We start from the raw sequence: 27,995 nt of genomic DNA, 5'->3' as shown, positions 1-27,995 counted from the left end.
GTTACACTGTTACTAAAAGCAACAAATATAATGATAATTACATTTAAAATGGTACGGGAACATAAATTTCATTTTATTGTTGGAAGAGGTATTATGTAACATATATTTCTGTTGTACATATACCTACAGCAAACCTTATTTTCTAGGTTTTTACCATTATGTTAAAAAGCAGTATGAGGATGTCCACATCATCTCTTAAGTTTTATTCCAAACTTTTCCTCTCTAAAACAAAAATATTTTCATTCTCCTTTGTGATAAATCTCACTTACGATCAATTATCATATTTGTATACACACTCTTTTAACATTAAGCTAAATGCTGAAGGAATGATATTCCCAGTGTAGAGTCCAAAATATAATAAATAATACATAATTAAAAAATCTGGCATACTTTTAATTTAAAATAAAGGAATCACATGTCATTAAAACAGCATCTCACTCATCTTTTATGCAATTTTAGAAATTCTCTTTCCTCACCCTAGATTTGGGCAATGAATAGGGATCACTTGGTGTTCTGGAAGAAGTTGCTACCACCCTTTCAGCCGAAAGTTGAAGCATTTTCAAGAATGTCACAGGAAATTTTAAATGACACATCAGCAAATGGTATTAGATTCTGATGCTATCAGAGTAAGTGGTAATTAGGGTAATTGGAGTGATGCCTGGACATGGTGTGGAATCTGTTGCACTCAAAGCAAACAGAGACCCCACTGGGAAATATTTTGGACAACACATCACAGAATGCTGTTCTTTTCTCCTGTTGTAACCAATTTTGTATGCTTGAAGCTAATTTATTATGATTTACCAAGAGCAGGTGACTAGAAGGCTCTGAGCAGAATATTCTGTTATTCCTTTGTCTAAAGTTCAAACAATGTGCTCTACATTTTACAAAAACCCCCAGTTTTCTGTCTTTTGAAAAAAATCTCAAAAACAAATTAAGATTCGTTAAGGATACCCTTCCCCTTTAATAAATACATATGGTTATGACTGATTTATACTACTAATCAGGTGTGGTGCTGATGTGGGAAGACTCCCAAATCTTTGTTCTTCTATCTTAGCAGGCTCTTGGAAAGTGTCGTCATTATTGGTTTTAACTCCAAAATTGAAAGTGCCCTAACAAAATACCAAGAGACGTTTGCTTTGCTAGTGCCTACTGTATGAGACCATTTTCATTACCTAACATCAATTCTCCTTCACTTCTTTGAAAGACAGGAGGTCAGCAGGGATGCGGGCTCTGCAGAAGAAGCTTGTTTAGACAATTTTGTATGCTACTGTCTTTGGAAAAACAGCTTGGAGACCTACAACACCAAGAATCTAAAAGATCTTCTTGGCTAAAACTTGACAGTGTGAAAGACTTACTCACTTTCACATTGTGAAAGACTTATCTCAGGATGCAGGCAACTGGAAGTAGGCAGCAGTATTTTCTTCCTAGGTAGCCACTGTTGAAACCTGCTATTTCCCTTCCTTTGCTGTTTTCAGCCAGCACCTTTGTCACTGGAATAATAATAAGCTCATCCCATAGATTTATAAGAGCAAACGGATGCCACTGATACTTCCCATTTCAAAATAAGCAGGGAAGGTTTTACCCTTCTCTCGAACCTAGTTCAATCTTCTTCCATATTCCACAAAAGTTTCCTGAAAAGTTGTTCTTCAATTTCATTAAAACAAAAAAAAAAGTTGTTAATATTTCAGTCTTATCCCATCCAAATTAGACTGTGGACGAAGGATGTAAGGAAGGGTGTGCCAAACGCTGAGGACTGTTGGTGTTCCAAGTCAACTAGAGCAGTTAGTGCCTAATTAAGTGCTAATTTGTGCTCTGTGCAATCTCGTAGAGGGTAGACATTTGGCTCAGGCCAGTTGGAAAACAAACTTCTAGCTATTACACGTTAAAACATCCACTACTTTCATGCATACAAAACCTACTTTGTTTTATATGAGTCAAGTGCACTGTAAAACAAGGTTAAACTCTTATCCTGGTTTGGCTGGCTTCCTCTTGCAGTTTCAAAAGTTTCACAAACATTCGTTTTCCTGTATCCTCAGAAGTCACAGAACGCTAAAGACAAGCTGTCTGGCAGCCAATTTTCCACATTTCCTTCAAAGGGCAAACTTAACTGTCTTCTGCAATAGCAGAATTGAGAATCTATTGATGCTCACAGTATCTTTATTCCCTGCTTCACAGAATAAATAGAAATTTTAGCTAGAGCTGAATAAACCAGGAACTGGCGGCAACTATTTGAACCAGGCTTTCAAAGGAGAGACCTTCCTAACTTCCCTGCATGCTACAGCAAACACAAACATCTTTCTTGTCCATGCAGGAAATGTATCTTCAATCCCAAACAGAAGTAATGTTAAATTTTGGAAATTTGATTCCCACAGTCATCTCTGTCATGACCTGTCATTCATCTCTGACGTAGCACATGGGATTGTTCAAATTGCCACACCTGATTTGCATTCTTGTTACAGACACACAAAAACAAGTCCTTCTCATCTTCACTCTTTGCTGCTTCTAAGCATTTGCCAGAAAGGACATGGACAATCATTCCGTTCTGCAAGATGAGAGAAGGGAAAGAAAGAACAAATTAAAAATAAGGGATTTCCAGTAAAAGCTAGGCCACATTTCTGAAACTTTTGGCATACAATAGATCACCAGTAATGACTGGTTGCTCAAAAATTTTTAAGTATTGCTCTAAATATAATGATTAGGTTTAGCTTTGAGCCCAGGGCATGGTGAGTATTCATAATTCCTTTCAAAGCTGATAGGAGCGGTAGGTGCAGAATTCAAGAAATTTCTTTTCCACCACTATTTGTTTCTTACAGGTATACAGGTTGTCATCAGCATCAACTACAGTACTACAGGCCACAAAATTTCAAAAGGACCACTGCTTCCCTTAGGAATCAAAACAAATTACAGTAGGAACTGCACCAGGAGATTACAGCATCCCTACAACTACAGCAACTGCTATTTTCCCAGGCTGTCCTACAGCATGACGTTTTTCAGTCTTGTAGAGCAGTTCCTGCTCTGCTGGGTGAACTCCACTGAACAATACTGAATTTCTCTAATAGGAAGTTTGCTCTTTGCTTACAATGCAGGAGGAATTTTAGTGTTTGCCCTACTCCCAAAGAGTTCTCATTTGGGAGAGTTCAGGATTCCCAGGCCCTTCCTGTATCCAGAAGAAGCGGGCAAGGATTTGCCCTGCTCTTATTTCCACAGCCACTGATTCTGATTCTACTCCTGTAAGACCAGTACAAGGACAAGGCCATATGAATTTAGGTAGTATTCCTGCAATTTGTATTTTTAAACCAAATCTGTTTCACATAGACAGTGTAAATGGGCAAGAGTCATCCTAAATTTCCTGGGTGAAAATGGTACAGAAGTGAAACTTGCCCTTCAAATACCTCGTTCCTTCCCCACACATGAATCCTGTCAATCACCCAGTGATCCCACAGTCACCATCAGCTGCCTTCCCCTCGCGGCAGTCACTACTGACCTCCTGGACATCCCAGTGCTGGTGGCTGTTGTCTGTCTCCTTTGTACAGTTTTGAGGGATAACCTTCCCGTGTCTGACATCAAAGCAAAACAGCGGAGCAGAACCAAGCCGGATTTCCTTCATGCTGTTATATTCAAAGTGCTGGAAAAGAGAGGGTTTGTTTGAACAACGACAGAAGGACATTCCAAATCATTTTAAAATGCTAATTCCAAAAATAATTTCCTGTACATGATTGTTAAGATGCAATCCCAACATGAGGGATGGACACCCAACAGCCTTGACCCTGCAAAGCAATCGCCCCGGCTAGCTAATTCTGGCATAACTATTTACCTAAGGAAAGGCTTTGTGGACTGTAATCATGTATAAAGTAAACCCATCCTATAATAAAATTTTCTAGTTTAATAAATATTTGAACAGAAGGCTGTTTCTGACAACGTTGCAGTTAGAAGCGTGCCTGCAGCTTTCCCTGAGCTAAGTGTAAGCAGCAAAACTTGCTTGGGACTTGGAGTAAATGTCTGCAGTCAGTCTGTATTGGTTTGGCTTCTTTTAACGCATGAACTTGCTAGTCTAATGCCAGCTGGGAAGTCTATATGAATTTCCCTCCTGTCTTTGACTGCAGTTCAGGCACTAAACTGCAGTTTTAGGCACTAATGGGGAAACCCATCCCAATTACTACTAGCAAATAGGCACTTAATGATGTCTGCTGGAGCAAAGTGTGGGTATCTGGCCTCAGTGACATATGGAACATTGCCATTTTTCAAATGACACGCAGCTGCAGGAGTGGGCATCATTGCCTTAGCACATGCCTAATTTTTAACACATCAGTATTTCCGCTAATGTCAACCCAACCATTTACATGTCAGAGTGACTGTCTTCTTAAAGTATTACAGTACCTGGGTGAGACTGTCACTGCAAGGGGAGAGTTCGATAGAGCCTTCTGCAACGGCTCTTCCAGGTCTGTAATCTGCACAGAAGCCAACACCAGTATTGTAAAGCTGTAAGTAAAGGTTTATACTGAAATAAAGCACAATCAGATACAAACAAAGTATCCTTCAGCTAACTTTTTTGTGATTATATCTCTTTATGATATATGTTTTTCCTCAGAATTCAGGCAGTATTTTTTTCTTTCAGACTCGATCTTGCATATTGAACTTGCCACCTGCTCTGATACAAAAGGCAGAGTCCCACCAAAGGTCAGTGTTACTCAACGAGTTTTGCTTAAGTTAGAGATACCCACTTCTGGTGTTAACTATTATGATAGTTAAAATAAATCTTTCAACATTTTTATGCTAATGGAAAATTGCACTTCAACTGGACACTGTATTCAGAAAAAAATTAAGATATTCCAGAAGAAAAAAACGTGACGATTCCTGTGATCCACACTCAGTTCTTACACTCTTCTCAAGCAAACTTTGATGATAAAGAACAGATGAAATAGTAAAAGGACACAGTAAAATCTGGCTACAGAAAGCAGTGACTTAATTAGTGGATCTTGTTGCCTTGTTGGGGGAAAGCCCTTTCCAGTAATGGAAGAAATTCATATTTTAATGAATGGTAATTATCATCCTCTGTGTTTTAAAAGAAAACATTGAGAATATTGCCTCCTGTACACAGTCAGCCAGGGAACTGCTATTGCTACCACCTCTGCCCTTGGGGGAAGTGCAGGACTGAAGAAATGCTTTTTTCTCTTCATGCACATGGGTCAGTACAGAGATATATCAGCTGCTGTTGCAGTTGCCATCTGCGTAAGGCAACACAATTCTTTTCCTTCACTAATGGCACCTAAAGAACCTAAGGTTAGGTTCCTCTGAGCTGTGACACTGAACTGATTCAGACAATATGGGTTCATCCCCTGGCTGGCTTGCGATGTTTATGTGAGAATTTGGACCAAATGTTTGTCTCCTCTGTCCTTTTCTTTCTCTTTCCATCCTAGTTGCATTGGCTGTTTGGATAATAAACGTTTCAAAGCAGGAACAGCCTCTTACTCTATGTTCTCTGAGTACTTAGTACATGGAAGCAATACTGGGGTCTTTGAAGAATGCAAAACCACTAATCATTCTTTATAGTGTGCTTTCTCTTACCTTGCCAGAGAATCTTGGTGTGTCTTCAGGCTGGGAGAGTTCAGGGTACACATTTGATACAAACCACTGGAAATTTCTACAGCCCAGTCTTTTCTGTAGCTGAAGGCGCTCACTGCAGTCCGGCTTCTCTGCCTTTATGGAGAAAGCACAGGGGCAACAAGGTTACTAGTCTATTTGTGTTAAAGACGATAGAAGTAAAAATGACTACATAGGAATTATTTCTACCACCTCTTCTATCCTGCATGTTATAGATATCGCTATATATTTCTCATGAATATGCAAAGCAGGAGGACCAGCTATAGCTTTCCTCCAATTTTGTGCTAAAACAGCATTTAGTCTGGCATTGTGATGGAAGTAAATGTGTCAGAAGTAGCATACACTGTGAAAATAAGTATTTCCTCTGAAAATGATTATTATACTGCAAGATAAGTCGGTCTTTGTCATCCTTATAATTAAAAAAGTCAGGGACAAGTTTGATACTTGTTGCACTGAAATCAGTGGGATTGTGTTAGATTGTAATTCAGTATAGAATTTGCCCTGCTGATTAAAATTCAATTTCCTGGCCTTTAATAGCCCAAATTACCCAGTTATCGTCAGTCCTCCATGATCAGAGGATGTAAGTGATGACAGAATTTAGCCCAAAATATTGTCTATCACATTATCTGACAGTTACTAGATCTAGTAAGTCAATGTGTTTTGTGGCTATAATGTCATAAACCCTTTTCTATGATTTATGTGTTTTCTTGAATTATATACACACAATATCAACTCTCACCCTTCCTGGTAGCAACTCTGTTCTGAAAAAAGAAAAGTGCCTTCAAACCTTGGTGCAGCTACAGGCATCTGCACTGCAAAGGACTGAGAGCCTGAATATTTGAGGACATTTAGCACTGAAGATGGCTAACAGGGTTCTGAAAACCTCTAAGCAGGTGCCTAATCCTTCAGTTGCAAAACCACACAAAACACTTTTCTAACTCTCTCAGTGCCCTGATACTAAAAATATCTTCACCACCCTTAAAAGTCTCTCTCCTTTTTCTTGCCAGCAGTAAATCTCCCCCTTCAAGTTTCTACTTTTTAAAAATGCAGGTTTGGATTCCAGGAAACTGGTCTGGATTCCTACGTCAGAAATTAAAATTGGTAACATAAGCAAAGAATTGCCCATAAATTACTTCTCAACTTTTCCTCAGACCAGCTATTTCTCTGCATCCATAAGAAAGAAAAAAAGGACTTTGCGACATGCCTGGAAAACACTGACAAATGAAGGGCCATGGAGATCCATGGAGAGGTATCAGTTTCTAAAGGCAGGGATCAATCATGCCACGGGGCACTTTTTGCCACCCCCTGTAAGCTGCACAGGCAAAGCTCAACACTTGAGTATCAGTCTTGGATTCAATAAGAGGTTTTCTTGGAAAAGGGAAATAGAGAAGTAAAACGTTTCCCCTAACAAGAGATGTTTCTCATGAGATTCTGCTTTGGCTGAAGAAGGCAATGGCAGTAAATCTCGTTTTGTCATACTAGTTACAGTCTGCATTTAATGCCGAATAAATACTGTAAATAATGTAAAGAAAGTCATTAACCCTGTAAACCAATCAGAAAGGAAACTGCTTGTAAATTAAATAAACAAACCACACAAGAAAAGGAGAAAAAGAGACGGTAGCTGAAATAGCAGAGAGCTGGGAAGGGCCTTATTCATCTGCATTAACGCTCACCCCACGGGAATCCTGCGCAGGATGCGATTCAGACCATAAAATGGGAAGATTTATAAAGCAACCTAAATGGGGGTCACTAGTTATTTTCTGCAGAGGGCAACGTCGGCCGTCAAGGCTCACGGAGATTTTTCTAGTGGCCAATAGGTGGCTCCGCTCGCCCTCCCAGTGCAATAAATCCCCGGAGGGCCCCTCTGCAGCTGAGCGGCAGTAATGTCATCGCTTGCTTCTGCCCTTTGAATAACATCCCGCTGCAGTGACATACTGAAAATATTGGCTGTGAAAGAAAGAAACAGAGAAAAAGGCCTTTTATGTTATGGTATGCTGAGCACAGAGATCGTAAAATTGATCACTTGAAAGAGCATCATACTTAGGAGTACTAAAAGTATTCTGGCTAGAATAAATTCTTAGGCAAAAGGTCATGGTGCTTAGAGTCAGTAAACGGTATCATTGATGGCTGTAGTTTTTAGTACAGAAAATTGCTTCTGAGTTGACAAGAAAGGCCCTCATGAAATTATTAAATTATTTAAAAGACCTAACTGCCCATCTTAAAAGACTTGGCCTAGCATCCTCCTTGTAATTACATGTCTGTAACCCTTGTGAGTCAATTGATGAACTTCTGGCCAGTGGGGTTCAAACCTGCAACACATACAAGGAGGGAGAAGCTTTTTAGAAAAAGTGAAAGTAGATTAAAAAAAAGGAATGTGATAGCCTCAGACTCTAGGATTAGCATAGCAAGCTGCCTGGAGGGCCACATCCACTGGTGGGGTATAAGGATGTCAGACTAGGTGACAGGAGAGAAGCCACGTTGACGCACAGAACTTTTCCTCTCCCCAATACAATGCAGCTCCTGCTGGATCTGACTTGCTTAGACAATGGCCAGCACTGCAATGACTGAGGCATGCAGGACTGAAATGCATGAGTAAAACTGAATGGGAAACTCTGCACAGCACCTACCCATGCTCTGCCTAACTGTTTTCAGTGAATCTTTTTCTTCTTAAAAGCATGGCATTCTTAAATGAACAAGAAGACGAATGACACGTTTTCATTCACAACTGCTCCCAAGTTTGTCCACTGCCTTGTAGGAGCAGATATCATTACAAGAAAGGGTATTGGAGCCAGAGAATTCCTGAGAACTGCAGCAACATTAACAACTTCACATTATTACCAGGTTAACATTAACAACATGAACCACAGCTGCATGACTCCCAATAAACAAACATCCACTGGTTTGTAATACATAGGATATACAGACCGTTGACGGATCCTGATCTGCAATGGATTACACAGTGGCTTAAAAACAAGTGTGGCTGTTCTGTAGTTGTTGGATGGTGTGTAGTCTGCAGGCAGTTCAAGTGTGGCTGCATGCCAGGGCCATGCCACACACCTGGCTGCAAACCTGTCTTAGCATACAAGCTGCTGGGAATCCAAATCCTTGGAGGTCTGACTGCTGCCTGAGTGATGCTTCTAATTAAAAAGTAACTTGTAAATAGTGGCCATGTTGAGATCTGACTTTCTCAGTTACAGACAGTTGCTTCTGGACATCTGTCAATTCAGGAAAAAAAAATCACCTTTTTTGTCAATGGACCACTCAGATATGTTCCCTTCCAGTAGAAGAGACATCATAGTTTGCCACGTGCCCGTGAATATTACTGAATATCCTCATGAATTGCATGAGGAAGACCTTCAGTAACAAAGAATGAATTCTCTAGGAGGGCCTTCTGAGCACACAGCGCTACTAGCTTCCACTTCAGATGCACTGCAACACTCCATGTACTATTGGTGGACAAAAAAAATCACAGCTTGTTGGGCAAGCTGAAGGAGTCATTTCAGAAGGAGTCATACTCTAAGAGATTTGATAGCTTCAGCAAAAAACACCTAGGTATGAGTTTCTCTCTTTCCTTCCTGATCTGACAGCTGTTCTACTGGAAGGTTTCGTAAGAAGACTACCCCCAACACCACGCACGTTGAACATTTGACTGTACACAGACACCCCATCTCTATTCCACCCCCTTCACCTACCTCAACACACACTCCTTCCCTCAGGAATAAACCACTACCGATGTCTTTACCTTGCTGATTAAGAAAGCCACTGTGTCATGCTTGTAGAAGTTCTCTTTAAAACTGCCCAGCCAGGTCTCTGCTATTCGGATTTTGTTCCTCACAATGGCATCTTCATAGGAGAAAGCATGGGGAAAGTGATTTCGATAGACATGCCCAACTCGGGAGCATGGAATAATTTCTACAGAGCCACCACAGAGCCAGGTCTGAAACAAAAGAAGGTGAAGGCACAAAAAGAGATTATCTTATTTTGATTACTTTTATCTAAAAAGGAGAAGCTCCTTTACTATAGACTCTGCCTCAGGAAATCCTAATCTCCACATTGCAGGAAACAGCAAGAGCATTATTATGTGCTTCTTCATAGATTCCTTCCCACCGATACAGAGACACAGAGAAGATACAGACTTTTGATTTGACTCAGTATGGCTATTTATATGCTTTTATGTTTTTCTGTGTGCAAACAGTGCAGTGTAGTGAAGAGGCCTGGGGGCTTACCTTCTTTTGTCTGGGACATTAAAGACTCTGTGCCCTTTGTGTCTGCAATTTTCATTGCTTTTTAGTATCAGTTCCTCCTTGTATCCAGCAAAAATCAATGCAAACAATATAATATAAACAGTTTGGTATTAAAACTACAGGCTGGCAAAGAAATAAAGGTTACTCTCCCGTTGGTGCATGTTACACGCCAAAAAAGAAGAGGCAGCTTTTAGAAGGTGCCAAAACCAGTGACTCTGTCCTTGGGCAGATAGTGATAGCCAGTAAAACTTCCGTCTCCTGACATAATGCTCCTAACTCACAGCAGATGCATGTTCTTGTACAGTCAGATCACAGAGCGTGGGGATAGATATCTGAGAGGAAAGCGATATTCTCCATACCCCAAGACATTCTGCACTTAAATGCATTTATAAATTGCTTCTTGCCTTTTCATTCAGGTTCCTTAAAAGCCCAATAGTTACCAGAGCTTGATGTTTTAATTAAAGTTCTTACCCTTATAGATAGCTCCAGATTTTCTGCTCCCCACGTGGTCATGTCAGAATCATAAGCTCCGGTGTTTTGGAAGTAATGTCGATCCATGGCCACCACTGCACCAGCTACCACAGGACTCCTGTGTAGAAAACAAGTCTGGATGTGAACAGCCTTAGTTTTGGATAGGGAATTATGTGAAGGCTGAAAATCCTGCCATTTCCATAGAGATAGTATTGCAAAATGATTGAATACTACTCCGTATAAGCTTCAATGAATTGATTATCTACCCAAAAGAAAGAATAATTGGATCTGAATTCTAGGATTTACTTGGAGAAGGGAGCCAAGGGCTGAAGTATTAAATAAAGCTCAGAACAGTGGGAAGTATTACATACACGTACAGCCAAAACAACAGACAAACAGATAATGATTAAGACAGCTCTTTTAACTCTGCATGATCTATCTTTTGCTTTCCCTACAAACTTCCACACTGTGTCTGGTCAGGTTGTATACTAGTTGCCTCAATGTGTGGAAAATACTTGTCATGCTGAAAGTATGACTGCAATACAGTTAGAATGATTTACTAAAGGCCAAACAAAGTCAGTGTAAACCAAAAACCTATCCCTTCAAAAAACGTTAACCAAGCATATGCAATTAACCACGTCTCTCTTCTGTTAGCTGGAAGATGACCCAAATTGTACAGTTTTGCTGCTGAACTGAGCGGAGTCGTATTGGCTGATGGACTGTTACCTGATAGGGCTGATGGGAGACTGTCGTACCTTCTCTTCACGCTCTGGCACTGGTTCCCAATGAAAATCGAGCTTCCAATCAAAAACACCTCGATGCAGGCCCACAGAGTGATAGTACTGAAAAGTCTTCCAGTCTATGACATCTATGACAGGGGAGACGACACTGTTTCTGAAAAAGACAATATAATTTATTTTCAAAGCCAACCCGCAAATTACGTTCACTACTCTTAGTAAACAGTGGTTCTCCTTTTTGACACTGTCAAGCACAAGCACTCCTCTAGATGTTAAAAGCCGTTATTTTCCCTGCTGATAGAAGCTCAGGTGCTCAGTGCATGGGAATACTGAGCCTGCAGTGAGGAATCTGAAGATCAATAATTTATTGATAACCTGTACCTTACATTGTCATTTAAAGCTATGCAGGATTTTGCTACGAGTTAACCATCAGAATTCTTATAAAGCTATGTCCCACAGAGGCGCCAGCCTCTGATGCTGTAGACTTTGCATGGATGCAAAGTCCATAGCAAAAGATGATTTTGGCCCCAAACACTTTCATTTTCCTGTAGATGTTCCACACACTTCATGAATTTGTCACTTCAGGCCAACAAAGAGTGCACTTATCCTTATTTTGTTCTCCCAGCTGTTCTGCAAAAACATTTATCACTGCGTTCACAAGCCAGTTTCTGTTTGTATTTTATCACAAGCTTAAAATGCTCTTGCAAATGCACTGTCACAGTGAGGAATCTACTTTTAAGAGCCAGAACAGAGCCATTGCACCATAAGTAGCAATCCTCCAATTCATTTCTAACTTCAGCTAAATTTGGATTAGTCTGAGAAGAGGTATTAGACATTTCCCCATGGCAAACATGTCATGGTATTTCACAGTGTGCTCGTACATCATCTGGGAATTAACTGGTAGTTCAGAAGAGCCACCAGTGTTCCTTGTTTCCAGGTCAATGACGTATCGCATTTGGGAATTTTCAAAGTATAAATGCAATGGTATCAGGGACTGCAGGAAAAAAAGTGTTGAAGAACATTATCCATTTCTTTTCTGTTATGCAAAAAGGATAGCCTCTGGTCTCAGTGTAAGGCCTTGCCTCTAGACAGAAGGTCCTTTGGAGAAAGAACAGTAACACTTACTAGGGATTAAGGTACACTGGAAAAAATTACTCTTGTTCTAGAGTAAGAGTATCCATATAAGAAATTATTCTGGAGTAGCTCTTTCCCTAGAAAATAACTTCCTGTTAAAACTGAGAGAGAGAAGTGAAATGGTCAATTCTGGGGCAATAAGTAGAAGGTTTTACCTCCTCTTTTAAAGATATATAGGTTGGTCAGAGATCACTTTTGAGAGAAATATGCTTAAAACATAATATTATCAATGAAGAAAGGTCATCTCAGAAGTCTCCAACACAGTGAGCCCTTTTTTTTACTTTTCCATGGCAGAGACCAGCACCAGGCAAGGAAGATGGTAGCTCTGGGTGATGTTAATGTAATCTTGACGTATCTTCTCTGACTTTACAATCACTAGACTAATGTTTCTTTAGTATCGGGGTGGGGGGAAACTCCAAATTTTGTTTTATCACAGTTGCGATTTCCTGTAGAGAATTTTAGAAGCCCATGGAGAAACAGAGACTACTGATTGTCAGTGAATTGTATGAAGATGATCTATGCAGACTATAGCGTTAACATGACTCGGTTATTCCTTTGTTTCCTGATAAAAGCAGACTGTCCTATGATGAGCTAAAGGCAGAAAGATTTACAATAGAGAAGTGATTATATTTCTCCATTCAGGTGTAAAACCAGCCTTTGTAATAGGTAATAATAGGCACTCTTAGAAACAAGCACTGGATTTATAAATAGAAGAGAAAATTTTATGGTCACCTGCAACATTTGTAGGCATATACATTAAGGCAGTGATTTGTTGTCATGCTCCCGCAAGACTCAAGAAGAAATTGAAAGAAATGATAATAAAAATAGTAAAGATTATATCCTCCGTGATTCCCTTGGTGATACCCCTGTGACACAGTTTTTTATCCAGGGCAGGAGCAACCACCTCAAACTCCAGCCAGCAGAAGCCCTTCTACTGAAAGCTGTATTTAACTTTTACTCACTTAACAGCATGAAAAGTAAACTAACTGCTTCTAGAAGTTACTAAAAGGTAGTGTCCCAGTGGAATCACACAAGCACATGTTTTTTCTTGGATATGCTGAGAAAAATCCAGATAACAAATTAAATGGATTTTATATGACTAAACTTCAAAAAATGAAAAGTCAACGTAATTGTAATTTCTACATCCCGCTGCATTCTCCAGTGTATGAGCATCTCTGACAACTGTCTGGTTAGGAGTGTAGTTCGAGTTGTACCTCAGGTCATTGCTACTTGCTGAAATGAATGCTATCTATTGCTACCTGCCTATCCATTCTCATCCAGACAGGACCGAGAAACTAATGACCCCAAGGTAATTCACTTTACAATTACAGAGTCAAGAATGAAATATCAGGAGGGTGTATTGGAGTGGAAGCCAGAGGAGAAAACGTAGACTAAACCATTCAAAAAACCTTGACCTTGGAGACTGTATCACATGCACATATCCAAGATAGTTCCAGACAGGGACAATGTGGATGCTCAGTTATGCTCAGGTATATTCTGGATCAGCTACATTCTGGAGCAGATGATCCAGACATTTCAGACTATCCTGCATTTGCATATCATTTCAGCCATTTAAAACCTGTCCTTCTTTTTGGATCCACTTTAAATTTGTTGCCACTATAAAACTCCAAACTCCAATGATGCTTCCAGCATCAGTGCAACTGCTATAAGAGTAAGCACCACAATAGCAGTTCTTGTCAAAATAATCCTTTCTTTTTAATGCATGCTTTTGATGTGCTTGTTATTGGGCATTGACTCTTCAATGCCTTTCAAGAAAAATACCTGCAATGATGTAATGGATTCTGATGGTTTGGAGACCAAGCAATTATCCAAACTATCTGCAAATTATGACATGGAAAATTACAGTGTTTAAGACAGCCAAAAATAACTCACCAGATAGGTCATATTCTACCTTGCCTAAATTCAACAATAAACCAGAACAAAATAAAAATCTAATCTTCTTTCCCAGAAAATTATACAGTACAAACTGATAACTGTGTTTTAGAGCTATTACTCTAGTAGCTCTTTCAGAATGCCAAGATAACAATTTTCAAGAGTATGTAACTGTAATGCTAGATCTTCACCTAGTATAAGCTGGTGTAGCTCTGATGAAACCAATAGAAACACCTTCTTGAAATTTTAAATGCTTTGACTGTCTTTCAGATCTGAAATAGAGGAATCCAGTAACTTTATCTGTGTGAAAACTGGCCAACGTCCAATTTTAATCTTAATCAAGCAGTGCGTTACCTATCTTTTGCTATTAATGCTTTTTTTAATAAAAGATCTGTTTTCTGCATATTCAGTGACGGTTTTATGATTGTGTGGTTGTAAATGTAAATTTGCAACAGAAGGTAATTGAAAATTGGAAGATGTTCTTAGCTATTCTTTTTGTTTTTAACTGGGTAACTGGCAGACAGTCAGCAGCTTCTCAGTACTTTGAAATGAAACACACACTGGCAAACTACTGCTAATTTTACTCTGTGGAATCCAAGGAAAGGGAAAAACAGGAAATTCAAATACAACTAGCAGCAAGACTTTGAACCATTTGACTAATTTGCGAATATTTCAAATGCTTGGAACACACATGAACTACAAAAGGTCACAATTCCATGAAAAAGAGCAACCCAAACAAAAACAATTTCCTGGTTTGTGATTTCTCAACCAAATACAATTGCAAATGCAATGTCTTCCCATGACCCTTTACAGTCAGCATGGACACTATGTTCTTTTATATTTTTAGAATAAGTAACATGAGGAGAGGGAGATTTAATTAACACATCTGTTTTGAAGTTTTAGATACACTGGTTTTTGAAAGTGCGTTTTATTGATTTATGCTTTCTTTTGCTGGGAAGGGAACTCATTTTAATCTGTTTAAATCCCACTTTAAATAAGGAGGAACAAAAAAAAACCCACATGAAAATTATGTACTTTCTTCAACTAGTTTCAGAGGGTATCATTCCCTGTAAAAACTGGATAGCTAGGAAATCCAGGCAGTCCAAGTTTTCTGGCTCTGCACATAGTCAAAACTTCAGTAAGTAACTGAGAACCCACACTGGTTCCACAGCACACGGCATTTTCACTGAAAACATCTCGCTGGCTGGCTGAAGTCTTCAGGGAAATAGTAATGCAAAACATTTAAAATTAGTTAGGGTTAATAAAAAGATAAAATGCAGTGATCAGGAATGGTAAAGCTATGGTATAAAGGATTACTTAAAAATGCCTTACAGATCAACTCCAGACTAACTCAGGGCATATGAACAGTCTCCTTGAATTGATGGACTACTCATATGCTAAGCACTAAACATATACGTCAAGTCTCTGCTTGGTAGAGTGCTAACGGAATCCTTTATTTAAAAAAAAAAATATCTTTTGAACCTGTCTTTTTTGTTAAAATATTCAAATTTGTATGTGGGGTACCAAAATCTGTAGGAGCAACCAATACCTTTTTTACACTGGACAATCAGGGCACTGTGCCATGAATCATGCCTAAATCCTCATTGCTCCTACGTTTGGCAGTAGTATTGGCTTTTGGCTTTAGATTCTTGTCTTCAGTTTCTTTACCTCAACTTCTTTAAAATAGGTCACCCACTGATCTTGATCAACTGTCAAAGACTGCAAAGAGATAGCATATCTTCACATAACATACCATGTAAATGCAGAACATTAATTTACTGAATTTGAAATGAGGGTTATTGACAAATGGAGGATACAAAAGCATTAGGCAACAGAGAAGTCTCAGGAAGCAGGCTGTTATATGTGAAGTACATGGAAGGTTTTCAAAACAAGGAGAGTAGCACGGAAATGCATGCTCAGATGCTGGCGTTGTGTGGGCTTTGGATGGATAACATCATGCTTCCCTGAGCCCATGAGAAGGTAGAAAACAGATGGTTTATGTATTTGGTAGCTTGAAAGGCTGGGGTTTGGGCCACTGAGAAGTGGAGAATCAGATGAAAAGAGATGAAGAAGCTGTTCAACTTTAGTGCTAAGTATCTCCCTTCTCTCTAGTGTATTACCATAAAACTAGAACCACACAGAAATTTTCTGGACAGCAGAACTCTATTTCTATTCCTGTATCTACAAGCAGAGGCTCCCATTCAGTCCAGAATGGGTGCAAACAGCAGATGAGCTACCTTTCCACTGCTATGTTAATTTCTTATTCTGTTTAACAGCATTTTCATCAAAGATTAGTGACCTAGAATCACAGTGCTAAGTAAAGGCACTTTGAATTTTAGAAACTAGATGGGCTTCTTTTAATAATATCACAGGCTTCTGTTTCCTAACATAGTATTTGAGCTGTGATGTAGGCAGTGCGCTGGCACAGAGGGAAACAGCCCTTGCAACCAGGAGCAGGGGAAAAGTCATAGGGGCAAGCTACCTCTTTGCAAGCCACCTCTCTGCCACAGTTCTGGTGTCCATGCCTTTTTTAGAGGTGGAATTCCTTGTCAAGAATATAAGCAAGATTCATTTTGCTTTCATGCAGTATGCTCAGGAACGACACTTTGGATCAGTTTTTAAGGGACACTGTTTTTAGGTTAGCAGAGCAACCTTTTCAAGGCTTCATGGCACAGTTTATTATATGCCCCCTCTGCCTTTCACTGCTTTTGGACAGAAAACAAAATAGCAGCTGTCTCCTGCAGTCTCCTGGTAAAGGCAAACCCCTCAAAAGACAACTGTAATAACTGTACAGCTGCATTACTGTAGACCATGCTACTTACCTGGAATTATCCTGGAACACAAACAGTTGCCAAATGAAATGATCTGTGGGGCATCTCATCTAGTTTTCTAACATTGTCCAGGTGCCTACAGTATTCATCCTTGAATAATCAAAATGCCAAGGGATGCTTTACAAACTGCTGAACCATTCTCCAGGCGATATACTAAGCTGATGCACAGCTTCCCAGTCAGTTTGGTAGGTATGGTTCACAGAACTAGTCCCAGTCAAGGTGCCCATAAATGCATGTGTAATGATTTTAGAAAGATTCAATGCTTCTGGGGAAAATAATTTTGATTGGATTAGTGAATAAACCATCACATTGGGAAATGAAATGTCATCACCCAGAGCAAGTCAAGCATCTATCAAATATTTCCATACCTGTAAAACTGGGACAATTTTTCTCATGTTTGTCCTGTCTGTCATTACCACAGGCTACTCGGAACTGGGGGTATCTCCCTTTCTGTAAGTATGTTGAACTCACAGTGAGGTCTCAGCTTGGGCAAGGATCTCTTGGCATCACTCTAAGACAGGTCACAATAATAGTGGTAGATCTGATCAGGAGTCTAGAAAATCAGGCTTAATCACAATTTTCAAAGTTAAAATCTCTCTCCAGCTCCACTGAGCTTCTGCAAAGGTTTGAGCTTTGGAGAGACTGCATTTTTCCTTGCCAGCAAACAACTCACTCACTTTAGGTGATTAAGTGTTTTCCCATCCTGTCTCTCCAGCAAAAGCGCATGAGTTGCAGCTTGACTGGTACATTAAGAAAAGGAATGATGAATGTTTCACCAGTCACTGTAAGCTTTTTTCACTGTACTTTCCTCATTTGGGTAGTCTCAGGGAGTGCACATGATTCAATTTAACAGCTCCTCAACTGCTAAATGAAGCCAAGTTGACTATGCTAATGCTTTACATTTCCATAGCGATCTCTACACAAGCATTACAGGCAATTTGGGAAAAATCATGAATTAACTTCCTTATCAGGTCAATGTTATTATCACCATTCTTCAGCTGGGGAGAGAAGGACAGCGAGTGAAAGTGATTGCCAGATGCCTTGGAGCATGTCTTCCCTGTGCACTGGGGAATGGCACAGGTTCTCCACGCTAGCAGTGACAAAGCTTCCAGGGTCAGACACAGTGACTGATGCAGCATACAGAAAAGGATGGTTTAGACCATACTATTATCCAAACATCCTTCTACCTTTGCTCCATGGATCCAATTAGCAATTAGCTAACTCAGTGTTAAAGTCTGCTCTCCTGGAGGAATAAATAAGCATATGAGCCCATTAGGGGAAGAGAATCCCTTTCTCACCCCCTGGTGACAGTGCTACATAAATCTCAGAGCTATGGTAGGCTTTGTGGCTTTACATTCCCTTAGCTGAGATAATTTTTGACAGTGAATCACTACAATTGTGGTGGGATCCTATCTTCTCTGTTGCCATTGTAATTCCCCCTTCACTATAGCTCTCCTCTGAGACTTTTTATAACTCTTTAATTTCAGCAATACAACCTTGAATAACTGGCTGATTGATACAGATAGGAGTTTTGCATGAACATCAACAATAGACTACACCTCAAGGCAGAAGAATCATGAAGTATATTCATAATAAACCATCTAATAAGTCAGCAGACAAAAAATAATATGAATAGTCCTGACATTCTAGGGCAGCATTACTCTTACGTGCAGTATTTTTAATGTTTTCATCCGAATTATGTATTCATTTCTAAAAATTCAAAATAATTCTCTTATAAGCAAACATAATCAGCCATAAAAGCAGCTTGTTCCAGTGCCTGGGAACAGCCTTTGAAGGTCTTTAATATGACGATTTAACGGTCTGGTAAGAGTTTTAAAGATGTATTTTTTCTTTTACTCCCTCAAGCAATTATTCATTTTTTCCCAAGTGGCTTATGGGTAATGATAGACAAGTTAATGTACAGATTTTTCTTTCAGAAAAGTCTCTTTAGTAAAGCATTTACTGCCATGTAATTCTTGAAACATTTTCAGTGATTTAATCTCTTTGAAGGACTTGAGGACTGCATAGATGAGCTCAGCTGTATATTAGCGAGGAGGCCCAAGCACCACCCTAAACATGAAAGACTCGGAAAATGCAAATCTATATCTTCCTTTGCTGGTTTGATGTCAGTGAAAGTACCTGTGCTTAGCTAGAACTGTTTAGGCTGCCCAGAAAGTTTATTTTTTCTGTGGAACAGAGATGGTACAAGTGACATTGGTATGCAGCCAAACTGGCTCAGGAGGACAAAGCATTTTAGCCTTGGCTTCATGACTGAGACAGATAAAAAGTAAAAATAATGGAGTCTTGCAGTAGTTTCTCTCGTGGATGTTTGCCAATTTCCAAACAGCTTGAGACTGCAACTTTTTTAATTCAGACAACCAGGAAGACTTCTTATAGATCTAACTGGATACAAACTCTGGCAGTTCAGTGATACTGTGGTGAAGTGAGGGTTATCAGCGGCGTGACCTATCCTGCTTCCCACATATCAGAATGATGCATGTGGTGATAAGGTAGAAAATAAAAGCAATATGAGCAGAAGGAACACGGTAACAAGGACAGGATAAAAAAAATACCCAAATCTTTCCAAGTACATGTCTTTCAGCAGAAATTAGCATATGCAGGGAGCTCAGAGGTCACAGGGATATTTACCGGTTGCTGGACAGCCTGGCTAGGAGGGGTTCCAGCCAGCCCTTCTGACACTCGCAGTGTGAATCCATGAAGATGAGCACATCCCCAGTTGCCCGTGCAGCTCCTAGCATCCGACCTCGTATGACTCCAAGCCTCTTGTTGCTCCGGATTAGTTTCACACCATCCAGTTTAGAGATGTATTCACTCAGAGCTGACTTCAGGGGCCCTGTCAGAAACAGAATGGTCAATCAAATGTTTTAGCTTTGATTCAAGCTGTTTTAGAAAAGCAACAGGTAGTAGGAGATGCTACTTCTTGCTGGTAAAATGTTTTGGGGGCATTTGTTTTACATGGCCAAGTAGGCCATGTTCCAAGTATTCCCACAGCAGCATAATGTCAAAGAGAAGTAGAGACTAATGGAAACTGAGATTCACTAGGTGTGAAGCTATTCCTACGAGAAACTTTATAGCCTCCTCTCCTGTTTTCAGCAAAAGGTGGATGCTCTCATCGTCTCATAAAAGGCGCAGATCAGAGTGAGATACTACAGGTGTTTGGCTTTCCCAAGCGCTTTGGATTACTTTAGCAATGTGGAGTTTTCCACGCTATGCTTCAGCCAAAGTCCAAGTCTGGAAATTATTACAGCAGATCTGGTCCAGTGGGAAGGCTAAGATTTGCATACTATGATCTTATTTTAAAGTAAGAATGTTCAGAGTGATTGGAAATGATGGGGAAAAAAGAAACATATTTCAAAGCTGAAAGGCTAAGCTGAATTCTAGGAATGGAAGAGTGAAACCTGGCTGCCAGCTCAGGGCTTTGCTTATCTCTCTTCCTGAGGGTCCTCTTTGCCTTCTACTCTCCTCACATGCTTCTTGGAGGAGGACAGAGGAGAGCCACAAATATGATCCATGAGATGAAGATGCTGGAGTACCTCTCCTATGAATTCAGGCTGAGGGAGTTGGGGTTGTTCAGCCTGGAGAAGAGAAGGCTCCAGGGCGACCTTATAGCCGCCTCCCAGATCTGAAGGGGGCCTATAAGAAAGCTGGGGAGGGGATGTTTGCAAGGGCATGTAGCGATAGGACGAGGGGCAATGGTTTTAAACTAGAGCAGGGGAGGTTTAGATTAGACATTAGGAAGAAGTTCTTTACAATGAGGGTGGTGAGACACTGGAACAGGTTGCCCAGAGAGGTGGTGGAGGCCCCGTGCTTGGAGACATTCAAGGCCAGGCCTGATGAGGCTCTGAGCAATCTGATCTACTTAAAGATGTCTCTGCTTACTGCAGGAGGGTTGGACTAGATGACCTTTAAAGGTCCCTTCCAACCCAACACATTCTATGATTCTGTTCCCTGAAGCTTTGGAAGAAAGAGCTCACATACAGAGAAACGGGGACTACCTTGCTGGCTGAGGTCATCGACTAGGATGATATCCTTGAGGGAGGCCTTGGGGGCCGTGTCCATAATGCTGTGCACGGTTCTCAGCAGGGTAGACCAGGCTTCGTCATGGAAACAGATGATGACACTAGCAGTAGGCAGACTGGAGTCATATTCTTGCTGTAGGCACCTGCATGGGATAAAATGAGGGAGACACTAAAACACTGATACAAATGGCTGCTTGTCTCTCAGAGCAAAGTTGTAAGCTACACCTAAACCTTCAGGGATGGAAAGCAGTTTAAGATATTTTCTCACTTCTACTTAAGCGAAGGATGTATTAAGGTGCCCAAGACTGGAATACAAAGTGAAAATACAGGAATGACATTATAAAAATTAAAATGCAAAATTAGGAATGTTTTGCTGTATTCTGGGATACTTTATTCTGCTCTGGCTGCTTGAAAATACACAGCTCAACAGAAACAGTCCAGAAGGCAAAGAAAGAGAAACTGAAGACAATTAGAGCAAAGCAGAGAGGGGAATAAAGGAAGTCAGTCAGGCTCCACCAATTTCCACATTTTCTCAAGTAACACAGAAAAGAGTAAACTGAAGTCCAGTACCTGTAAGACTAATAAGCAAAATAACTCATCTGCACAACAGACTGGTGTACCTGTGGACTGCCTGACCAGTGAACGAAGCTAACATCCCAGTCCTGTACAGGAAAGAAATGGATCCTTACATGGGCAATGAAAACAAATGTAGAAACATTTGTTTCTAAAACAAAAGAAAGTAAACGTATTTTCCCTATAAAGTTTATACAGCTTGGGTTTTTTTTTCTGATAAAAACGAATCACTGATGAATGAGGCTCTCAGCTGGGTAGATTATCTTTATGCCGTTTTCTGCTATTTACTTTACAACTCCAGGTACTGACACAATCTACTGCAAGCCACCTGGCTGCATGGGTTACTGTATGGCATTTGTAGAGATGCTCCAGAGTGCCAGCTGGGGCACACGGCTCCTCAGTTTTCCATGGGGCCAAGAATTCACCCATGACATTGAAAAAAGTTCCATCAAAATTACAGTGAATTATATGTTGCTTTGACAACCCCAGCATTTAAGAACGAAAAACACTTCCTGTTCATCCTCACAGAAACTGTATACGAAAACTATAAACCCTCATCAAACAATGGTGATTTCATAAATGTAAATAAAGGATCTACGAATCGCATTCATGACAAAAAGTGTTTTCTGATGTACCAGTCTTGGTTCAGAGAGACAGGATACACTATACTGGCATGAGGATGCACATTTTCCAGAAAAGGCCTTCAAATGCCCGTTGTAGAGATGCAAAGACTGTGCCTATATATCTGCTTTGCTTACAAAAGGAAACACATTTTAAAATCTTTTCATTTCCTGAGGAGCAGTCATTCAGTTTCCTAACTCATTTAATCTCTAGCAGCAAGAACTTCTTCAAGGAATTACCGAACTGGCTGGATGTGGCCCATTGTTATTTCAGTATTTTTGTATTGCCAAGCAAATCATCATACAGATTTTACAGCGGTTGTTAAACAATTAGCGACTCAGCAGAAGCTCATGCGAAGGATATAATTTTAATACTGCTATGTTTATTACCATTTTACTTAGTCCTATTCATGGACAGAGGCCCTACGCTGCTAGACACTATCCAGCCATAAACCTGCTTATCATTTAAGAGAATCCATAGTCTGAATGATTTAATAACAAATACAAATAAATGAATACTATAGATACACTTCCTGGAATATAAATTTAAAATGAGCACAATTATAATAGTTTATTATACTTTAATAAAAAGTTATACTGCTTCATATTAATATCTTTTTGTATAGAGAGGCAAATTTTCTTGATGATTTTTACATTCTAATGAATCTGTGTTGTCCTTGGTTTACTAATTTTCTGTAATCTACAATGCTGTTATTTCACAATTTCATATGGGATAATTGTTTCCATTTTCAGCAGGATGGAAAAAAGTATACTTTCATCATGTGGCAGTGTTTGTATTTTCAGGAAGAAGAATCTAGAGGTGATTAAGAAAAGTGAAGATCTGATACAGTCCTTTTACTACCAGGCAGTTTCCAACCAGGAACATTCAGTACAACTATAAGCACCTATATTTTGCACCATAATACTACGATGCCTTGTTGCTAGTACTGTGGTTATAGCAAGAAAAAAAGGCTGTTGTGGAATCTTAATTGGAAAAGAATTGAAAACAACTGTACTTGAATACACAACCTAGGTGGTGAGTGTTTAGTTGCCATGGAGATCAGCAAAGACTTGCAATATAGATATCTAATCTTCAGAAAAATGTGAAATGGTACTGGTATACAGAAATACCTTCCCTATAATTTGGAGCAGTTTCATAGACTGTCCATCATAAATCGGCATTTCAAAAAGTCAGGGCTGTGACTGATATGAGACATAGTGATTTAATCCAATTTGTGAAAAATAAGGAATCGTAACAAGCAGCAATGATCAGGAGAGCAATTCTGACACGGCAAAGGCACTGCCGATGGGGACTCCCACCTACCTTCAGGAAAATGTCTCCTTGAGATTCAGGTCTCAACAGCACTCAGGTGGAAGCTATGCTTTTGTAATGAAACTTAAAACCTTTTTAGACAGCTTGTGAGTTCTCTTTGCCTGCATACGTTTGATGCTCAAGCCCTAGAGAGGAAACCAGACTTTTTTACAGGCACAACCCCATCATAAAAGTCACAATGGCGGGCTTGATTCTGGTCCACTGTCCCAGGAGGGTGTCAATGGCAGCTGGACCAACTGAGAACAGCAAAAAAGCCCTTTGAGGGACAAAAGTACCTTAGAGAATGAGTCTTGATGGGGAAGAACAACTTCCTACTACAACTGGACAAGTTATTAGGCCTTTTCACCCACAGACCCAGGCTGTTTCAAAACTGGTTCTCAAAGTAAATGCGGCAAAACAAGGTACCTGATTCATCTATTGGGGTATGTTTTACTGTGGGATCAGTAGAAGTGCTGGAAGAGACACAGTTTTATGCATCTGAAAATTAGATTAAAACATTCACCTGAAAGGCATGCAAAGAAACGGGGGTTATGTTAGAAGTTGGATTCGGGTGAGAAAGGTCTAAACTATTGCTTTCCAGGTGAGGCAGTTGGATCCTGGGCTGTTAAGGCACAGCACAGCACAGCTCACAGGCTCTGGTTTATTTCCAGCAGAGCTCTGTACTCTGCACATAAGAAGAAACTGTAGTTATGCTGCTCATTGCTCCAATGCAAAGCACAACAGACCTCTTTATGTGATTTTCTAAGGAACAACAGTGAAGTGTATCTTATGGCATTTACCTTATACCTTACACCCTGGTTTAAGAGTAAACTTGAAGTATACAAGTGTGCAGCCTGGCCAGCTTTATTTTACAGTATCTGGAATTGCTTCACAATTAGTAGGCATAGCTTCTGGTGTGAAGAATTTGCTGTCTAATTTCAAGTGAAATGAGGGAGACCAAGTCCATGGACCTAACTCACTGAAATGTCTCTTGACTGGTTGGGTTCTCTCTAACTAAATAATAACAGCCATTATTAGGAGCAACATGAGTCAAACAGAATAGAGTAATAGGCAATTTCATTCATTACTGGATCGCTGTCATTTGACACTGGTATAAAACTGGACTGACAGAGTTGTGAGACAGGCCCCCAGAGTAAATTAGGCCTGAAAAATATCGTTGTGGTTTGTGTGTTGTGCCATAAAGGGCAGGACAGGCTTAGAGGTAAACTTCTGCTGCTGGTTTATGATCTGGATTTAGATCTGAACAACTGCGAAACCTCAGATGTTCAGATCCATGGTTTCAATCTGGGCTCTATAAGATGTGGTGTTGATGGCTCTTCAGGCTGTAACTAGTCAGACAGGAAAACCCATCCAAGAGCTCTGAGGCCATGGCTTAAATCTTACCAAGATTAGTATTAACTAAACCTGTCTCTTGTTGGATGGCCCTTCAGCTGCCAAAATAAGACTGTTTTTTGGCTGACATCACAGGCAGTAAACCAGGATCATCATTCCTTCTTTGAACTACATGGTTCAAAGAGCTGCCAGTGAAGCATTGTGAAAAATAACTGAAACAATATTAGCATTTCATTATTCAATGGAATTACCCAAATTAACACTGAACCTAGTCAGCAAGTGTAGAAAACACTGTTTCATTTCTCCTTTAAGATTGTCCCCTTGAATTAAAGCCACCATCTGTCTTTAAACATATGAAAATGACCACTAGAAAAAATATTATATATACTCTGTGTCTTACTTAAAATGTTTTCTGGTGCATCTAGCGGGACACCTCCCACTAGACCAGGCTGCCCAAAGCCCCATCCAGCCTGGCCTTGAACACTTCCAAGGATGGGGCATCCACAGCTTCTCTGGGCAACCTGTCCCAGTCTCACCACCCTCATAGTGGTGAGTCTAAATCTACTCTCTCCTAGTTTGAAGCCATTACCCTTACCCTATCACCACGTGCCCTTGTAAAAAGCCCCTCTCCAGATTTCTTGTAGGCCCCTTTCAGCGTTTGTCAGGTCATTTGTTATAGTAAAAGAGTTGAAAGCCCCAACTCCTGACTCCTTTACCACCCCGTAAGCCCAGTGACCCCACAGCTTTGTCAGAAGCCCACCATGAAGGGATGGCTGGGTCCTTTGAGCGCAGTCAGGTGGGCTGGGGCCGGGCCCGGCCGAGCCTGAGCCGCTGACACCGCCTTTCCCGCTCGACAAGCCCGCACAGCCCCGCCACCCGGGCGCCGTTCGGACTCCCTTCCCAGCCCCAGCAGGCAGGCAGACTGACAGACAGACAACGGGGGGACAACCGCGGGGTCTGGGGCAGACACCGCCCCACTCCCCTGCCGCCGCCCGGCACCTGCTGCGGCGGGGGGCGCCGCGGCCGTCGGCAGGGGGCGCCGCTGCCCGCCCGGCCGGCCGGCGGGCGCGGCGTTGCCGTGGTGACGGGCAGGGCCGCCGCGGCCCGGCCGCCCCGTCGCCGCCCCCTCTTTCTTCCTCCCCGCAGCCTCCATTTTTGCCGGGCTGGAAAACACCGTCGGTGTTTCATGCAGCCGCTGCCAGCTCCGGCAGCACCTGCCGCTGACTCCGGGTCCCCGGGGGCTGTGGTCCAGGGCGGGGGCGGCCACGGCCGCGGCGGGGCGGCCTGTGGGACCCGGCTGGGGCGGCTGGGGCTCCCGCCGACTGCTCTGAGGAAGTCTGGAGCTCTGAGGAACGGCGCGCGGGGGAGGGGGTGCGTGTTCCTCACACGGCGTGGGCAAAAACACGTTATCCCGAACCGGAGGGGAGGGTTTGATAGGAAAGTCGCGGGGTTTCGAGGGGGAGAGGTTCACGGGGTACGCGGCGACGGGGGAAAGAGGCGAGTTTTCTCCCAGAGATTAAAGAGGCTGTTTTACTTACAACGGGTGTCGTACCTCAGGCAGCTCCCGGCGCAGAGAGATCCGCTCGCTCAGCGCTTCGTTAAAGCCGTGGGTTTCCAGGCTGAGCGGCCGCTCCCCTTCAGCAGCAGTCCCTTCCCCAGCCTGCAGGGGAAGGGGCAGGAGCTGGGGCTCCGGGTCCCCCTCTGCCCTCCCCTCCGGCCGCCTGCTCTGCTGCTTCACCACCCGGTAGCCCTTCCTGGCCTTGCTGTGGTTCCTTTTGCCGGTGGGCGACACGACGGCCACGATCAACTCATCCTCCCGCAGGGAGATGAAAGGCGACAGCCCATCCAGGGGGTAATACTGCTGGCTCTCCTCCTGGGTCTCCAGCATCTCTTGGGTCTCCGCAAAGTCCACCTGATACCCTTCCCGGGGGTTGAACTCCACCGGCTGGAAAGTCCCTTCCCTGTGCTGGTTGCTGGGTGGTGGATTCAGCGTTGTAACCATCAGTAGCAAAAAGCCCAGCATCAGCAACAACAAGAGAAACTGCAGCTTACGTGATCCATATCTGCACTTCTTCCTCAAGAACATACTGTTGGTGACAAAATGATACAGATGGTCATGTTAAATATCACTTGGATCTTTCTCAGACTCCAGTCCTCGGGTTGCAGTAAAGCCCTGGTTTTCACTATCTGCCAAGAGGATTTTTTTGCTCCCCTCGCATTTCACTGATGCCGTTTCATGCTTTCCTCTCTATTTACAGACAAAATATAACATTCCTATTAATATTGCACTTACTGTAGTAAAAGGTAGCATGGATCCAGTAAGATAAAGTAGATCCTTTATTAGACAGAGTCCCAGCTTGCTTAGAAAGCACAGGTTTAGCAGATGAAAAGAGTAACTAAAGTTTCATTTTTTTCCTTCTTAAATTCTAAGTAAAAAGAAATCCCATTTCTTATAGTTTCCTTCCAGAGTAGTTCTTGCTTCTTCAAAGTTTCCAGTTGCTGCCTGGACTGAAGCGCCTTATCTCTGAAAGCAGATCTGACAGCTCTCCCCCGTTCAGAGGCTTCAAGTTAACTGTGATCAACAGATGAGAACTAGTCGGTCCCTGACTTTGTTTCACACATAACTACGGCACTCAGTCAGGAAGCACTTTGCCAGACATAATACAGAGCAATGTGTGCGTCTTTCTCTTGGTCCTAATGCCCTCACTGTTCTTGTCCTATCAAATCAAAACTTTGCAAAAGCTGTAAGAGGTGAAATATAAGAAGCAAAACGTTGTATTATAAAAGAAATCAAGGCATACCACGAATCGCTCTACTTCTGAATAGCTGTTTTAAGCTAAGAATGCTCAGAGCAAGATGCAAGAATTTTATAAACTGAATAAAAGATGGAGTGCACATGATTTATTTAAGGCTAGGTTTATTCATAGGGTAATATGCTAGCTGGAGTATATGAGTATATTTCATTTTCAATAAATATTTACAGCTGTAGGGATTTTAACACTGACGTAAGGATGCCAAATTATCACCTGGCAGACTGGAGTTGTCTCCTCATCCATAAATTTGATATTGCAGGGGAAGCAGCACTTCAAGTTTTCAATAGTCCAGGGATAACGTGTAGAAAGCCTGTGCCGGAACAACAACTACTGACACTGAAAGAAAACAACGACTTCTGTGATTAAAAGAGGA

General features: G+C 41.4%; 1 protein-coding gene across 3 annotated transcripts; it reads right to left on the bottom strand.

Annotated features, from left to right (window-relative positions):
- Positions 1-13: 13 nt before the first annotated feature.
- Positions 14-27,994, bottom strand: GALNT15 (polypeptide N-acetylgalactosaminyltransferase 15). 3 transcript variants are annotated; one of them, XR_012585510.1, is made up of 11 exons: positions 27,836-27,994; positions 26,348-26,896; positions 20,928-21,094; positions 19,561-19,765; positions 11,043-11,210; positions 10,317-10,434; positions 9,344-9,538; positions 5,566-5,697; positions 4,378-4,448; positions 3,485-3,625; positions 14-2,542 (listed from the first exon to the last, which is right to left on the bottom strand). XR_012585510.1 is itself a non-coding variant. In XM_074574965.1 (11 exons), exons 1-11 carry the CDS (start codon positions 27,859-27,861, stop codon positions 2,396-2,398), a joined length of 1,950 nt encoding a protein of 649 aa, XP_074431066.1. In that variant the 5' UTR covers positions 27,862-27,992; the 3' UTR covers positions 14-2,395. The 3 variants fall into 3 exon arrangements, 2 of the variants coding, with proteins under 2 accessions (XP_074431066.1, XP_074431067.1); XM_074574965.1 differs by having other exon boundaries at positions 4,378-4,479; positions 27,836-27,992; XM_074574966.1 differs by lacking the exon at positions 27,836-27,994 and adding an exon at positions 27,103-27,389 and having other exon boundaries at positions 4,378-4,479.
- Between the last annotated feature and the right edge of the window lies 1 nt (position 27,995).

Source organism: Larus michahellis, chromosome 2 (genome assembly GCF_964199755.1).
Source record: "Larus michahellis chromosome 2, bLarMic1.1, whole genome shotgun sequence".
In the NCBI taxonomy this organism is placed as follows: domain Eukaryota; kingdom Metazoa; phylum Chordata; class Aves; order Charadriiformes; family Laridae; genus Larus; species Larus michahellis.
This window is presented reverse-complemented; position numbering and strand designations above follow the sequence as displayed.